The 16,688-nt window shown below is 39.2% G+C and overlaps 1 protein-coding gene across 2 annotated transcripts in view; it reads left to right on the top strand.

Moving 5' to 3' along the window:
• LOC122650033 (DExH-box ATP-dependent RNA helicase DExH6-like) overlaps positions 1-7,680 on the top strand; it is a 32,831-nt gene extending 25,151 nt beyond the window's left edge. For both annotated transcript variants that reach the window (XM_043843333.1, XM_043843332.1), the window contains 5 exons: positions 2,060-2,093; positions 2,250-2,339; positions 2,435-3,424; positions 4,211-5,293; positions 6,960-7,680. In XM_043843333.1, the coding sequence (XP_043699268.1) occupies positions 2,060-2,093; positions 2,250-2,339; positions 2,435-3,424; positions 4,211-5,293; positions 6,960-7,616 (2,854 nt within the window). In that variant the 3' untranslated portion in view covers positions 7,617-7,680. The remainder of the gene's footprint in view (positions 1-2,059; positions 2,094-2,249; positions 2,340-2,434; positions 3,425-4,210; positions 5,294-6,959) is intronic.
• Positions 7,681-16,688: the final 9,008 nt, after the last annotated feature.

Raw genomic sequence — 16,688 nt, 5'->3', positions numbered from 1 at the left:
GTCCGATGGAGCCGACGTGCATTTTCCTCCAACTGCATGACAAATGCATGCCACGTCATAGTGTGCGATGAGAAGCGAATGTAGTCCTCCATAACTGCCCTATAAATGGCCTCATCAACATACTGGTGGTAACCTTTCCTAGGGTATTGGTCACCGTAATATGAAGAACTAGCCACTGAGCCACTATCAAAAGATGGTGTTGGCAGCATGTACGACTGGTGGGCTGGGTAGGAGAAGCTGCTGTCAACAAAGAACGATCCAATATGACCTTGTGAGTGGGCATGATACTCAAAACTGGGTACGGATGAAGAAGAGGCATGCTCCCCCATGCCAATGAAGTGTCCATATGCACTGTACTCCGACCAACGGCTCTCTCTAGTAATTCACTTCCTTTGCTATCCCCTAAACTCATGCCTCCAAGAGTGCTAGACAAGCTGTCAACGCCCATACAATCAGCCTGCTCATCTGGCTAGAACCGGGGATGAGGCCTTCTCGTGTAGCCTACACGTGAGGAGGATGGACGTGCACAGTGACCTGTATACTGTGGCATGCTCAAACAAGAAAACCAAATATGGTACAACATGATAAAGCCTCATATGCGCTTCAAAACATGCTGAAATTACTTTCATAGTTTTCTTTATTTTTCAAACAAAAACAGAATATTTTTCTCTATTTTCTGAAATTTTTAAATATTTTCCATAATTTTGAAAATTTAAATAATAATTTACTGCAAGAAAATAATTTTTGCCTCCATTAGGTAGTAGATCAACTGAGGGTCATTAACATATATATAATTGAGCCCATCAAATTTATATTAAGCCTATTTTTGTTATAGAAAAATCAATTTTTTAACCAGAAGAGTAAAAAAATTTATATAAACAGAAAAAAATTTCGATTAGAACTCGCGAAAGGCTGTCTTTATATGCTTGGTTTGTAGCAAAATGGTATGAAAAGTGGCAAAATTTTGCTGAAACCAGGTATGTTCTCTATTTCGCCTGTTATTTCGTTTTGGCAGGAAAGAAATATCCATCTCGGCAAGATTTTGAACTATGCTCTACAGGTCTACATGATTTTGACTGAAATTGTGGCATTTCGGTCGAAATTTCAATCATTTTGACTTATTTCGGCAAGAGCTCAATGCAATTTCAACTCATTTTGGAATAATTCGAGCTTTCACCCATTCCGCTTGAGAACTTCAAAACTGCTACAAAATCTCAATTTTTTGGCAAAGTCCTTCTTGCTACTGAATCAAGACTTGGTAGTCTAGTAGTCAACTATGGAGCATCCACTTCAACATTTGTGGTTTTAATGCATCATTTGGCCCAATTTTCTACTTGTAGGGCTGTTCTGATGGACTTTGAGAGATTCTTCATAGGGTCCAAAGCCAAACTACCATTTTGGGTGTTCTTTTTTCCTAGCTAATGGGTCATATATATATATATGTAAACATGCTTAAATAGGCTATCTCTATTGAATGTCTATGATGACAGTTTTTAACATTGTTTTTTTTCCCATTATTAATACATTATACGTATTTCAATTGCTTTTATTGAATGTTATGTTTTCTTGTACTAATTATGTGTAGTATATGATCTATAAGAGAAAGGATAGTGAAACATACAATGTACAGTATCAACCTAAGGTCTGAAGCCAAACTACCATTTTGAGTGTTTTTTACAATCTAAAGGTAAATATGTTAGAGATGATTAGTTAGGGTTTCCCGGAAGTTTTGGGCCAAAATATGGCCATTTGACCACTGCAATGTGCCGGGTTTCGGTCAAATTTCGACTGGAATGCAAAATGTTTCGGTTTTGACTCCTGATTCACTAGCAATTCTGCTAGTTTTTCTTTTCTATTTTTTGTTTTAAAAAAAATATTTCTTATCAGTTATCATTGCCTCCTTTTTTGACTTTTCTTTCAATGAACAGAGCTAGAGCTTTTCACAAAATCGGAGAGGGAAAATAAATTATGTAATGACTAATGATGTTTTCAATCTTTTTTTTTATGTACTTGTTTAAAATCACTAATTTCCCCCCTTATTCTGGTTGCTTGTTTGCAGAGATATACTCCCTTTATGTCCTCATCTACGAGTGGTCAGTATAAATCCTTGCCTCACTATTTCTAACTTTGTACCAGTATTCTCTTACATCATTTTGAATTTGTTCTCTATTTCTGCCTTCATTAAAAATTAAAAGTTCTGTCTTGATTAAAAACTAATAATAAATATTTCCAATTCTTCAAGCCTACAGATACTTATGAGTGCTACTCTTGATGCTGAAAGGTTTTCACAATATTTTGGTGGCTGCCCAATTATCCGGGTTCCAGGATTCACTTATCCGGTACATACCTATTCCATGGAGATTCATTGCCTACCAGTCCATGTCTCATGCTTCATCTGTGATGTTTATTTAATTTTGTCACTTTTTTTCTTCAGGTCAAGGTTTTCTACTTGGAGGATGTACTTTCTATCTTGAAATCAGCAGAGGATAATCATCTTGATTCTGCTTTAGTGAGTACTGAACTGACAGAAGAGGAGAGAGTTACCCTGGACGAAGCTATCGACTTGGCATGGGAGAGTGATGAGTTTGATCCTCTCCTAGAACTTGTTTCCTGTGAGGCAACTCCAAAAATATATAATTACCAACATTCTTTTACTGGGGTATCACCACTGATGGTGTTTGCTGGGAAAGGTAGAGTTGGTGATGTTTTCATGCTCCTTTCTTTTGGTGCGGACTGCAATCTATGTGCCAAAGATGGGACAACTGCATTACAGTGGGCAGAACGAGAAAATCAGGGTGAAGCTGCTGAAATTATCAAACAGCACATTGATAATGCTCTTACTCAGTCTGCAGAAGAACAGCAGCACATTGAAAAATATCTTGCGACTATAGATCCTGAACGCATTGATTTTGTTCTTATGGAGAAGTTGTTAAGGAAAATATGTACGGACTCAAAGGAAGGAGCTGTACTTGTTTTCCTTCCAGGATGGGATGATATAAACAAAACACTGGAGAGACTACTTGCTTCCCCATTTTTCAAGGATTCCTCAAAGTTTGTGATAATATCTCTTCATTCTATGGTTCCGTCTGCAGAGCAGAAAAAGGTTTTTCGACGCCCACCAGCTGGTTGCCGTAAAATCATTCTTTCTACTAATATTTCTGAGACAGCAGTCACCATTGATGATGTTGTTTATGTTATAGACAGTGGCCGGATGAAAGAGAAAAGTTATGATCCATACAATAATGTATCAACACTGCATTCAGCTTGGGTTTCCAAAGCTAGTGCAAAGCAGCGAGAGGGACGTGCTGGCCGCTGCCAGCCAGGAATATGTTACCATTTGTTCTCCAAAACTCGAGCAGCATCTCTGCAAGATTTCCAAGTTCCTGAAATCAAGCGGATGCCAATTGAGGAACTGTGTCTGCAGGTAAGCTTTCGTTTGTATTCTCTTACTTGGTTTAGTTTTATGTTTATTTCCAGTCATGGTTTCCTGAATGATTGTTACAAAGATTGCTGATGCTAGTAGGGCCATGTCCAATGACTGGTGGATTATATTTTTCGAAATTCGCCAGTTGGGAGAAATGGACAGATGTGGATAGGTCAATGTGATAGAAGACCTCGCAGTCACGCATCTCACCTCACCAGTCAAATTTCAACTCAGATCAAATAGTGGAAGTGCCTTAAAATTGAGTTTAAATTGGACAGAAATTGCAAAAGTTCCACTAGATTCCAATACAGTGAAATGGGATTCTTGTGATTTACAAAACTTTAGACTCACTTTGGATCACTTCTTGTGCTGAATTTGGACCCATGAGATGTGTCTGGGGTCCTCTATTACATGAACCAACCCTTGGCTATCCATGCCCTCCATGTTCCATGTGAGCATGTGTTGGTGGCAATGACAAAATGTCACCGACCCTGTTACGTTTAATCATTTAGTTTTGCCCTTCCTCGTATATAGAAAGAAGTAAAAACAAGGGAGATCTAGTGGAGGGCTTAGTGCTTATTGTTTTCTCTCTTACTTAAATGTTAAGTTAAATATAAGTTTAATGGTATCTTCAATGAGTTCTTGGAGAATATTAAAGTTTGATTGTGAAATATGCCAGCTTCTGCTTCTTTTTTTCCCTCATATAGTATTGTGGAGGTTCAATAATATTGGAAATATTTTTGATTGAGGCATTGGGTTTCTTATTTTTATATTCCCAACTGGCAGGTGAAGCTCATTGATCCAAATTGCAGAATAGTAGATTTCTTACATAAAACATTGGACCCTCCGATTCTTGAATCCATACGAAATGCTATTATAGTTCTTCAAGATATTGGGGCCTTGTCACAGGAAGAAGGGCTTACAGAACTAGGGGAGAAACTTGGCTCTCTACCAGTTCATCCAACAATTAGCAGGATGCTTTTCTTTTCCATAATGATGAATTGCCTTGACCCAGCTTTGACACTAGCATGTGCATCAGACCTTAAAGATCCCTTTGTTTTGCCTATGGCTCCAGATGAAAAGAAGAAAGCTGCGGCTGCCAAGGCTGAGCTTGCTTCCGTGTATGGTGGGCACAGTGACCACTTTGTGGTGGTTGCAGCATTTGACTGCTGGAAACGAGCAAAGGAGAAGGGTCAAGAAAAGAAATTTTGTTTTCAGTACTTTGTCTCTTCAAGTGTCATGAGTATGTTGTCTGCCTTGCGTAAGCAGCTGCAGCATGAGCTGATTCGGAATGGCTTTATCCCAGAAGATATATCAAGTTGTAGCCTAAATGCAAGGGATCCAGGAATACTTCATGCAGTCCTTGTTGCAGGTTTGTATCCAATGGTGGGGAGAATGCTTCCACCATTTGTACGTGGACAAAGGGCTATGGTGGAGACGGCTAGTGGTAATAAGGTCCGGTTGCACCCTCACTCCTCCAATTTTAAACTGTCACTGGATAAATCTGACAGTCGTACCCTGGTCATATATGATGAGATTACCCGAGGTGATGGTGGCATGTACATAAAGAGTTGTACTGTTGTGGGACCATACCCTTTACTGTTGCTTGCAACAGATATGGTTGTTGCTCCTTCAAAGCAGAATGATGATGAGGAGAGTGATGAAGATCCTGATGCATCTAGCATAGATGAAGATGAAATGGAGATGCGTACATCATCTGCTGAAGAACGCAGAGAGCGAATAATGTCATCTCCTGATAATATTGTTTCTGTTGTCGTTGATCGGTGGCTTACATTTAAGGCTACGGCACTTGATGTTGCTCAGATTTACTGCTTGAGGGAGCGATTAGCAGCTGCGATGTTGTTCAAAGTAAGTTTGTCACATTGTTTCTAATTTTGAGTATTAAAAAAGTGTAAGACTAGTGTCACAATCTAAACACATTTTTTTCTCTGTGCACATGCAATTATACTCTGGCTTCTAATGAGCACTTCTGACAAATCGTGTGTGTGTGTGCACTTGCTTTTAATTTTTGGGCTATTAAAGAAGGAAATAAATACCTACGCATTTTCTGTGTGTTATGTTTGTGGGTGTCTAAGTGCATGTATGTGTGCATTTGCTTCTAATTTTTGGATGTTAACGAAGTACAAAAGCATTCTTTGTGTTTTTGTGTATGTGTGTGTGTTTCTAATTATTGGATTTAAAGTGCAGTACCAACACCTTCTGTTTTTGTTTTTTCTGTTAATGGAAAGTTTTTGTCTCAAAAATATAATCAACTTTTTTCCTATGAAGTTGATGATTTAAGTTTTTATTTGGCTAAAGTAGTTTCATAGCCACATGACCATGCACTCCTCAAAGCTAATATTACTCAACCCTGCTCGTGAAAGGTTCTCATTTATATGCACAGTGAAGGGTAAGAATATATAAATTGATGAATTCCATAGTACTAGCTGGATATTATTGTCCAATCTGTTGTCAGCTACAACTCATGTACTGATTGGCATTTTGATATCGGACTAAACCAAGCATAGGAAACAGTTGAGAAAGAAAGTTAAGAAAATCAAATAGGCCATGTCAATGGAGAAATTTGATGTTGGGGTTTGTATCTGTTACTAAAAGCTACCAAAGAAGCAAAGAGGAGAAAGTTAGGGGTCAAGCAGGCCAAATTATAATCTGCTGTTGGTTCCGTTGGTGTTTGATTTATTTTGGGTCCTGTTAGTTTAGGTTTAGTTACTAGTTTGATCCTGGTTAGTAGTAGTTAATAGAGAGTATTTTTGTCTTTGTTTAGGTTGCATTTAGTAAGATATTTGGCCAAACTGTGGCCTGTTTAAAGTCCCAAAAAACAGAGCATGTATTAATTTCCGTTGATTTTATCAAGTGGGAGCTATTGTTTCCTTTCTGTCATTGTTAATTAGGAGTTTTGGTCAACTGTGTCCTATTTATAAAGTCAAATGGAATAATGTATGCTTCTCTTGATTGTGAGGTGTTGGTCTTTGCCTACTGAACTACCCCATTGGGGTATGTTGACATGTTATGCTCCTTGCACAAATACATTACCATCCATAAGGTTTGGGGGTAGAAAAGGGTTTTCAAAAATAATTTGAAAGTGACTTATCATTATGTCATTATTAAAAATTGTCGTTTTCTTGTACATTTTTTCTAGTATACATGTGAAACGGCAGGATCTATCCTTGTTGAAAAAAAGTGAGTTATTAAAAGGGCAAAATATTATGGTTTCAAATTATTTGACAAGGGATGTCAATGAGAAAATTACAATTTATTTTACTGCTTCCTTCAACTGCTAAAATGTGAGCCAAGTGGTTACACAATGAACCATTGATTATTTTGTTGTATTTACTTCTCTTTCACATCTTCCCACTCCCCCTGATAAATTAAGTTTTTCGTTGGGACAGCTATTGTTGAAGCCTAGTAGTTGTGATGATTTTATTTGCCCAGGCTTTAGCATGGTCTCCATGTCTTCTACCTATCTAAGTTGTTATTCCAATCCTGTACTGATGGAAGAAATTGTCCTCTGCAGGTAAAACATCCACGGGAAGTTCTAGATCCGGCTCTTGGGGCATCTGTATATGCAATTGCCTGCTTTCTGTCATATGATGGGCCAAGTGGTATCTCATTACCTTCAGAATCTATCGAGTCATTGACATTGATGGTCAATGCAGCTAGAATCAACAAAGAAGCCGCAGGGAAGGAGGTCCAGTCTCATGGTCAAGGGGGAAGCAAAGTGATGGTACCTGATGGTAGCAGTAGTTTCCTGAGGTCGTTGATGAGTGATGATGATGTGCACCTTAAAACCCCATCCATTAATCACAAACCCAGGAGACCTATACCTAATAACACACGTCAAAATGAGCCACCACCCCCTCTACTGGCCTCGGTAGCTACAATGGCAAATCATTACATTCCACCCTGTTATCGCCATCCCAGGGCATCTGTGCATAACTATGTCACTGCACGTCAAAATGAGCCACCTCCACAACCATTAACCCCAATTGCCACAGACCCATATTTGACTGTTACCCCAGCGGTTAACCCACATCAGGTCTTCCCAGTAGGTGCTGACCCATATCTAAATGCCCAATCACAGGCTCAGGTTGGATATGGTTCAGGTAGGTTTGGGCCGTATGGCCGAAGAGGGGGTTCTTTTAAGCGAAAGCGTGGGCCCAAACCACAATGACAATGAGCGTGGGAAGCTCACTCTGGGTTATCCCCTGGACTTACATGGAACGTATAAGATCTGCATGACAGGTGATTGGTGGATAATTTTCTCCCTTCTGCCTTTTGTTTTAGTAACACCCAGGTAAGTATGCCAGTGCTGAACATTGTGAAAATTTCTCTTGCACTAATGTTAATACAAAGTCTATCTATGCTGTTTATAAACACTTTCATCTTCTTCATAGTGGGAAAAAAATATTCTCTTTGAAGTAGCCATATCTTGTATCACACTTTAGTGAAAAGAAAATGGTGAGTTGGTTCTCCTTTTGGTTAGGGACTGGCTCCATAAGAATATATTTTTAGTGTAATTTTGCATACTATTTGTGAGTTAATGGTGAATTTTTATGTTCTATTACAAAATATTTGAAGGATTAGTTCAGAAAAAATATTTTAAAGTTTTTCTTTAAAATTAGTGATAGCTGAATACGTTTAACTCAAATCAGCCTTATCCCAACTGATGGGGTCGGCCAATAGCTGAATACATTGTCTCATTTAAATTGATTGATGATTAGGAGTTAGGACATGGACAAGCTCTCTTTCTCAAATTCTGGTCCGCACTGGTAAGGCTGACTGGGCATGACTGGTTAAAGCCCGGCACTGCACTGATTGGGTTAGTAACCGGGCTGGTGCTGGATGTAAGCCGATTATGAACCAGTTGATAATGGTGTTTGGATTAAGCCGAACGAGACTGTTATTTGGTCGGTAACTGACGGTTTAGCCAATTAGCCTGTTTATAGTCTGATTATAACTCATTTATGGTCTGTTTATAACCTGATTAGCCAAATAACCCGTTTAAAGCTTAATTACCATGAGTCCGATTATGGACCGTTAACCAACACAATAGAAGCAATTCCATGCAGTGGCCTATGAGGACTGATTACCTATTAGTCAGTAATAGTCCTGAACCGCACAGATGGAATCCAAATCTTGAATTTCATATGTGGAGACCCGTGTTTAGGTAGGCCATACAAGAATGGTTCTCCTACAAGACTCTGAGTCAGCCTCTGGACCAAAACTATGTCGTATCCAAAACAAATCCTCAGTAGGATCATGGGTGGTCTCCATCAAACTTTCCTTGAATTATTTCAAATCCATTTTTTGATCTGTTGCTGATCTGTTGCTGATCTGTTGCAGATAAGACAAGGACAGTTTAAGGAATACGATTGGAATCCGTAGAAATGATGAGTCAGTTTTTGTTGTCTTTTTCTGTCAGTCAATAAAACTTAACGCTAGAGACAATAACTATACAACAATCGATAGAGATGTGGAGCTTGTAAAAGGAAAAAAGATACAAGCAAAAAAGATCTTTATTTGGTTTATTTGGTGGTGTTTCTTACGCCTTACAAAGGCACTGTAAGATGACGTCTCAGGAGACCTGGACAGATGTCTAGGTGTGCTTTTTTATTGGGTCAGATCAATTTGGATCCTCTAATACTGAGTTGCCCGGTAGGATCGTGCTATCCAGATATGGTGTTGTGCGTAATATCCGTCTTACCCTTGTCCAAATGTCTTGTCCGAGTTGGGATAAGGCGATTATTGCACGTAGCACCATGTCTGGGTAGCATGGTCCTGCTGGGCAGCTCGACAGTAGAGGATCTGGATCTAGCCCCGATACTTGTGTAGAGACCATGCGGTCAAGTAGTGATCTCTTGTCCTAAAAATAATAATAATAAAAATACACAATAATGTCATAGGGCATGGATTGTGATAGGGTTTTAAAATCAGGAATTGGTGACAGAATCGGTCACTGTCGATTAGCGATTCAGATCGGATTGGAATTGGCTGGAATAAATCAGAAAATTTTTTTGGGTAGAGAATTAAGTCTGAATAACCCTAGAATAAATGACAGAAATGGAGAAATCTTGGCGTGAAAATTCTTCCTTCCCTGCCGATTCGGATACGAATTGACCGATTCCTAATTCCCGATTCCCTATTCAATTCAACGATTTTTGAAACCCTGTCCCTGATCATGGATCTTGAAACAGCTTGATCCATGTCCGGCATCCGTCTTTATCTTTACCAAATACATTACGTGGACACACGTCTACAAAGCTTATCCATTATCATACTTTTTTACTTTTTTTCCCCCTAATTGCTCCTATAAATTGTCTTTTCTGTTTCCTTAGCTTCAGAAGTAACAATTCTGTTTCCTCTTGCCTTCTTAAGAAGCCTCTAACAGAGAGAGATGGAGATGGAAGCGATGGGTCCATTGATCATTGCCATGAAGGGCCACCCAGGCTCAGGTAAGAGCACCTTGGCTCGCGCATTAGCTAAGTCCCTCCGATGCCCTCTGCTCGACAAAGATGACGTTCGTGATTCCACAGCCACTCTCCAACAATCCCTCTCAACTGCCACCACCACCACGGGTGGCGGTGGTGGTGCCGCTAAACTTCTTAACGACCTTTCCTACGAAGTCCTGTGGCGAATGGCCGCAACCCAGGTGGCCGTAGGACTCACCGTCGTCATTGACTCGCCGCTTTCCCGCCGGGCACACCTGGACCGGCTTCTAGATGTGACAGCATCATCAGGGGTCCGTGTTGTCGTCGTGGAGTGTAGATCCCATGACGAATCAGAGTGGCGTCGACGCCTTGAGATGCGGGGAAGTGCTGACGATGCCAGCTGGCATAAGCCTGCAACGTGGCAGGATCTACAGACGCTGGTGAAGGGGTACGGTGGGTCCTCGGACTTTGATGTTGGAGATGTGCCGAAAATTATTGTGGACACCACTTCCCGGGTTGGGGTTGAAGAGCATGTATCGACTGTGCTGCGGTTCATCGTCTCTCATGCCCATCGTGTTGATGGTGATGGTGATGGTGATCCGATAACCAATAAGGTTGTGAAACGTGAATGTTTGGAAGGTATTTAGTTGGTATTGTCCTTTGTACAGATCCAGTAACCTATTGAGGCAGATAACAAAGTAAATTATTGTTGTTATCTCTACAAATTTCTCAATTAAGGAGTGTTTGGAAGCTGCGTTATTGGATGGTTTACGATTAATAGTTTTTTATTATAAAAGTTTAGGCTATGTTTGGTTACCAAGAAAAGAAAAGGAGAGAAACTGTTCAATTTTCTTTTTAATTTAAGGAAATTGAAATATAAATAAATCATTTTTAGCCTCACATTCAATTGTTTACCCTCCCATCTAATTCCATATCCTTCCTTCTATGTTGATGCAACCCCACTCCCTTTCACCTTTTGGAAGTTCCAAAATTTTTAATTCCTTGTTTTGTTACTTGAAAATTTTGAACTGATCTAAAAATTGACATATGACCAGAGAAACTGAATGATAACCTGTTCACAAATTTTCAGTCCTCATCTGACCTGCTTCATGGCAAATCTATCTAGGTGTCCATTACGGATTATCTTTCTAAAAGGAGATGAAGGAAAAGGAAAAAGAAAAAGAAGAGAGCCCACAATGAGCATAAGGGTATACCTAGTGCACGAGGCTACCTCCACTGCGCGATTTGAGAAGGGTCATAATGTATGCAGCCCCCATATGAGCATGATAATAGTTGGATTTGACTAAACTTTGGGCATTGCATGCAAGCTTGCCTAAATTAATGAACCATCTAGGAAAACTTTACCTTCAATTCATCTAGATGAAAGAATCACACTTATAGAGAGGTTGATGTAGAGGGGTTTAAGATCATATATATGCAAACATAGATGGAACTACATGAACCTGATATGTTATTATATGTTCTAGTAATTAGTAGCACCTGACTCCACAAGTAGGAACTCAAGATTTAAGAATCAAGGAGACAAGATCATTACCTCTGTATTATTGCTGCTGATGCTGATAGAAGGGGTACATTTTTTCAATAGAGGCACAAAGATGTATTGTGTCTTCTCTATTCAACCTCGGGCACAACCTTCTGGGTTGGGTTTACTTTTCTAACTCTCTAACCACACTATTCCCCTGCCCTTTTGGTTTGCCTCTATGAATACTAGCTTTTCTAGACTTGTTAAGCTTAGCTTTTCTACACTAGCTTGTCATTTTAGTCACTGATATAAAAAATGAAAAAACTGTCTTTTACCTTTCAAAATTAACATCAAACTAACACCATGAGCCATTAAGAGGTTAGATGTAAAAGTTGAAACTACGGAGGATGTTCTGTTATTGTTTCAAACACTAGAGGGTGCATGTAATTTACTCTTTTATTAAAATTCCATTATTCTAATTTCATAAGTTAAAGTTCATGCACTAGATCATGTACTGGACAACATCGGATTCTTTCATCTACATAAGTTTCTTCAATTTGAACTATTCTTCTTCGAACAAGCTCATTAAGGTACCCTTCTGCACTAGCCCGATTGGTTAGTAAACGGGTTGGTGCTGGATGTAACCAGATTATGGACCAATTGATAATGGTGTTTGGATTAAACCGAACGATACTGTTCTCTGATCGGTAACGGATCGTTTAGTCAATAAATCAGTTCACAGTTTGATTATAACTTAATTATGGTCTGTTTATAACCTGATTAGTCAATTAGCCCGTTTAAAGCTGACTATCATGAGTCACTAGTACAATAGAAGCAAGTCCATGCACTGGCCTATGAGACCTGATTACCTATTGGTCAGTAATAGTGCGAGGCCTTAAATTAGTAGGGATCCATTTAGCCTGATCGAAACTAACTAGGTCCGACCGATTGATATCCAATGTAAAAACTTATGCATTATTTATTTATTATTATCTTCAAATATTTTTCCTTTTTTTTTTCGATAATAAATACTTTTCTTATCTAACACTAAAACAAGAGAATGAATGAAATGAGGAATGTAGATTTATCATATGTAAATACCACCATAAAGTTTGAAAGAGGGTGCAAGGCAAAAGCAGCAAAGTAAATTCTAGTCTTTATTTATTGGGCAAATTTCATATGCCACGGACTTACTATACTTGGTCAAAATGGCAACCTTCCCCCCACCCCGCAATGTTAAGCACAATTAGTACCCAAAGGTGAAATATTCATTTTACCCCTTAGTTATTTAAATAAATTATAAAAGTTTATTCCATCTTCATCCCCCTTCATACTGTTGGAGAAGAGCGGCATTGCGATCTTGGGCGACCATCACCTGCGCCAACTCCAGCTCCGGTGACAATCAACTGCGGCAACTCCATCTCCGGCCGACCATCGCCTGCAATCAATTCTCCGGTTTCATGCAGCAGATGATAAAATAGAACAACATCAATACTCAAGATAATACTTATGAATTTTGTTAATTTTTCTGATCCTGTACTGGATTTAAGAAGAGGTTTCCTTGTTTGTTGCTACAGAAAAATTAAGAATTTATTCCAATGCAGCAGAAATCTTCCTTTTTCATGAAGGATCAAAGGAAAATGGAGTCTTACCTGTATTGTCAAACACGAAGTTCAGTTCCCCTGTTCAAATACCTCACTGTTCCGAACATTGACAGCAGAGATCCCAAGCCCCAAAATCTCAGAAAGTCTAAGTTGTTTTGGATACCAAACAAGTCTTCTAATCATCATGCTATCAGCTTTCCAGGGTTAGGGTCCCTAATAAAATATTTACAAAATTAGGTCCATGTTCCAATTCCCATCCCCTTAATAGATTTGAAAGATAAAAAAAGCAGGGAGGAGAAAAAGATAAGGAATGTATAGTCTACTTTTATGAAATGATTTATCCTGCTGTTGGAAGAACATAATTTAACCCCAACCGATTATGTTCCTGACTGGAGCTTCATTCTTCTTTCTACTGTTTCTCAGGCATGAGTATCAGTTCCTGCTATTGCTCATGAGGAACGAATTAAAGAAACAGAAGCAGAGTCACCCTTAATTCCTTGCCGGCCAAAATGGACTCACTTACATCTACTTGTTCTTCAAGTTTCAGTCCCTACCTTACGCCGCTGCACAAAGCAGTAATCAATCCCCTTCGATGGGCATCCCACTCGTCGTCATCATAGGCGTTTTCTTTATCTTCGGCTTCGTCTCCATCTTCATCCGCCGTTGCAGGGGTGAAAGTATTAGCCTCCATGGCGGAGAAGGTGGAATGTCACGAAGGGGACATCGAGGTCTTGACCCAGCCGTGATCGATACTTTCCCAACCTTCGCCTACTCATACGTGAAGGGTCACAAATTGGGAAAAAGGAGCTCTGGAGTGCGCCGTAAGCTTGAATGAGTTTGAAGACGAAGATACGATTCGATTGCTGCCCAAGTGTGACCATGTCTTCCATCCTCAGTGCATTGATGTTTGGTTATCTAAGCGCACAACCTGCTCAGTCTGCCGGGCTAACCTCATTCTTGCAATTAGGATACCGGTACAGGACATAGAAGCCGATTCGGATGGAGAAATCCCGAAACCAGGGGATGCACCAGCAAGTTTCCATCAAAGGGGTTATCTCTCTTAAATCTCCTTCTCTCTTGATTTCAGCCTTCTCTCTATCTCTCCTCTTCAAGAGGCAGGAATGGAGGCGTTTGTTTTTTCGATTTTACCCTTTAAGGGTATTATGGAAAATTCATCCTATAGTAAGGGTAATTTTGCTATTATAAAAGAATTAATAACATCTTAACTGCACAAGCTTAACGGAGTGGACTAAATTGAAATAAAAACATAAATGAAGCGTAGTCGGTGATATTTTTTCAAAGATTCGTATGTCCGTGATATATCATATATTTAGAGGAGGTGTCTGTGAAATTTGCCCTTATTTATTTGATTAGTATAGTCTAAACTCCAAAGTTGATAAGCCATCTAGGAAATTAAGAAAACGGAGTTTCGTATTTTTTGATGAAGAAAACGTCAATTCATTCATTAAACATAATACCTGCATGAACAGTAAGATCCTCAGAAGAGAAGTTATGAAGTTTAGCATACCTGGATAGTCTGTCTACCAGAGTAATGTGAGATCTAGATTGTTTTATAATTTTTATAAACTTTAGGGATGAAATAAGGTGGGAGATATCAAATAACCAAGTGTAAAGATAATACGGCCAAGGGTGCTTCGCCGAGTACTCAATCGAATCTGCAACCTCTTGTGAGCCAGTCCACACAATTACTTCTTCGCAATCCAATGGAAGTGTCCTTTGGAGCCCTGCTTTGAGTTCTCGCAGCTCGGCCTTTTGGGATTTTCTTATTGACATCTCTCTAGGTGTCAAATAATTTGTAATTTTAGTTTTTTGTCTCAGTTGTCTCAAACAAATTTTTTTTTTTAATAATGTAATATTATCATTTACATGCGTACTCAAAAATTATGTTTTCTAATGACATCGTTTGATAATGACATAATGATAAGTTATTTTTGAAAACCCTTTCACATTCCTATTTTATACTAGGGTTGGAAATAAGACCTAGAATCCTAATTGACAAGAAAATTTTTCCAAGGAATAGCTATCGAAATGCAGTTGAGAATATTTACTACAAGGACATTGTCGCTTTCAATGATCAACTTCGAAATCTCCAAATTCATAGCAATTAGAAGAGCATGGCGAACAGCAAGCGCTTCCGCGACAAGTACATAATTCCATCCAATACCTTCGGCAAAACCACAGTAGAATGAATCATTTGATGATCTAGAGACTCCTCCAATACCGGCGCTTCCCGGGTTGCCTAGATTAGCATCATCCATATTAAACTTCAGAAAAGGACTTGCAAGGGCAATCCAACGAACCAATCTAACGATGTTGCCATGAAGGGGTTGCAAATCTTGAACCTGTTCCTTAGCGCACGCAATAGCTCGAAGAGTAACAGTCCCGGGGTTGAGGGGAGCTTGCCGAAAATTAAGATACAAGTAATTAGCCGATAACGTCTTATTCCTCTCTCTGGACCAAACGGTCGCATCCACACCTAACCCTCACTAGGGTCTAAACTGTCGCATCCAAACATAACTGTCGCATCCACACCTGACCCTCACTAGGGTCTAAATTGTCGCATCCAAAACATAACTGTCGCATCCAAACCTAACCCTCACTAGGGTCCAAACTGTCGCAACCAAACATAACTGTCGCATCCACACCTAACCCTCACTAGGGTCCAAATTGTCGCATCCAAACCTAACTGTCGCATCCACATCCACACCTAACCCTCACTAGGGTCCAAATTGTCGCATCCAAACCTAACCCTCACTAGGGTCAAGGGGTGGTCTCCATCAAACTTTCCATGATTTATTTCAAATCGTCCGTTGCAACATCCACACCTAACCCTCAATAGGGTCATGGGGTGGTCTCCATCAAACTTTCCATGATTTATTTCAAATCGTCCGTTGCAGATGAAACAAAGGACGGATTTAGGAACAAGATTGGAATCGGCAGAAATGATGATTCAGTTTTTGTTTTCTCTTTTTCTTTTAAAAACTTAATTACCACTTTGACAATAACTACAACAAGCGCCAGAGATGTAGAGCTTGAAATTAATAATAATAAAAAACAAAATTCACACAGGTTCATAAATAAGTCAAAGGATCGTGGACACGGTTTCAAAACCAGGAAATGGTGACAAAAGGGTTGGATCGGAATTGGTTGGAATAAGTCTGAATCAGAATGCCAAGAATTGGCATCAACACCTGCTGATTCCGATATGAATTGACTGGTTCCCGTTTTCTAATTCAATACAACGATTTTGAATCATGTGCACATATCAACAGGTGAACATACATATGAAAATCAATCACATTTTAATTTTATTTTTATAAATACCTATCTTCCCCTTATAGATGGTAAAAATAAGACCAATGATTGATATTCACATGTACATTTTTCTGTTGATACATGTAGAGGAACCGAACTCCTGATTTCATGGATCAAGAAACCTTGGACCCAGATACAGCATCCGTCTTTATCTTTAGCAAATACTATTCTATTAAGCCACGTCTACACTCTTCAAAGCTAATCCATTATCTTGGGTTTTTTACCATAATTAAATGCTCCTATAAATTGTCTTTAATTTGTCTTACCTTTAGCAAATACTATCCTAGTAATATTACGTGGCCACGCGTCTATCTTGGGTTTTTACCATAAATGCTCATTGTCTTTTCTATTTCCTTACCTTCGGAAGTTACAATCCTCTTACCTTCAGAGAG

Source organism: Telopea speciosissima, chromosome 2 (assembly GCF_018873765.1).
Source record: "Telopea speciosissima isolate NSW1024214 ecotype Mountain lineage chromosome 2, Tspe_v1, whole genome shotgun sequence".
Classification (NCBI taxonomy): Eukaryota; Viridiplantae; Streptophyta; class Magnoliopsida; order Proteales; family Proteaceae; genus Telopea; species Telopea speciosissima.
Note: the sequence above shows the minus strand (reverse complement) of the source record. Positions and strands in the feature narration are given on the sequence as shown.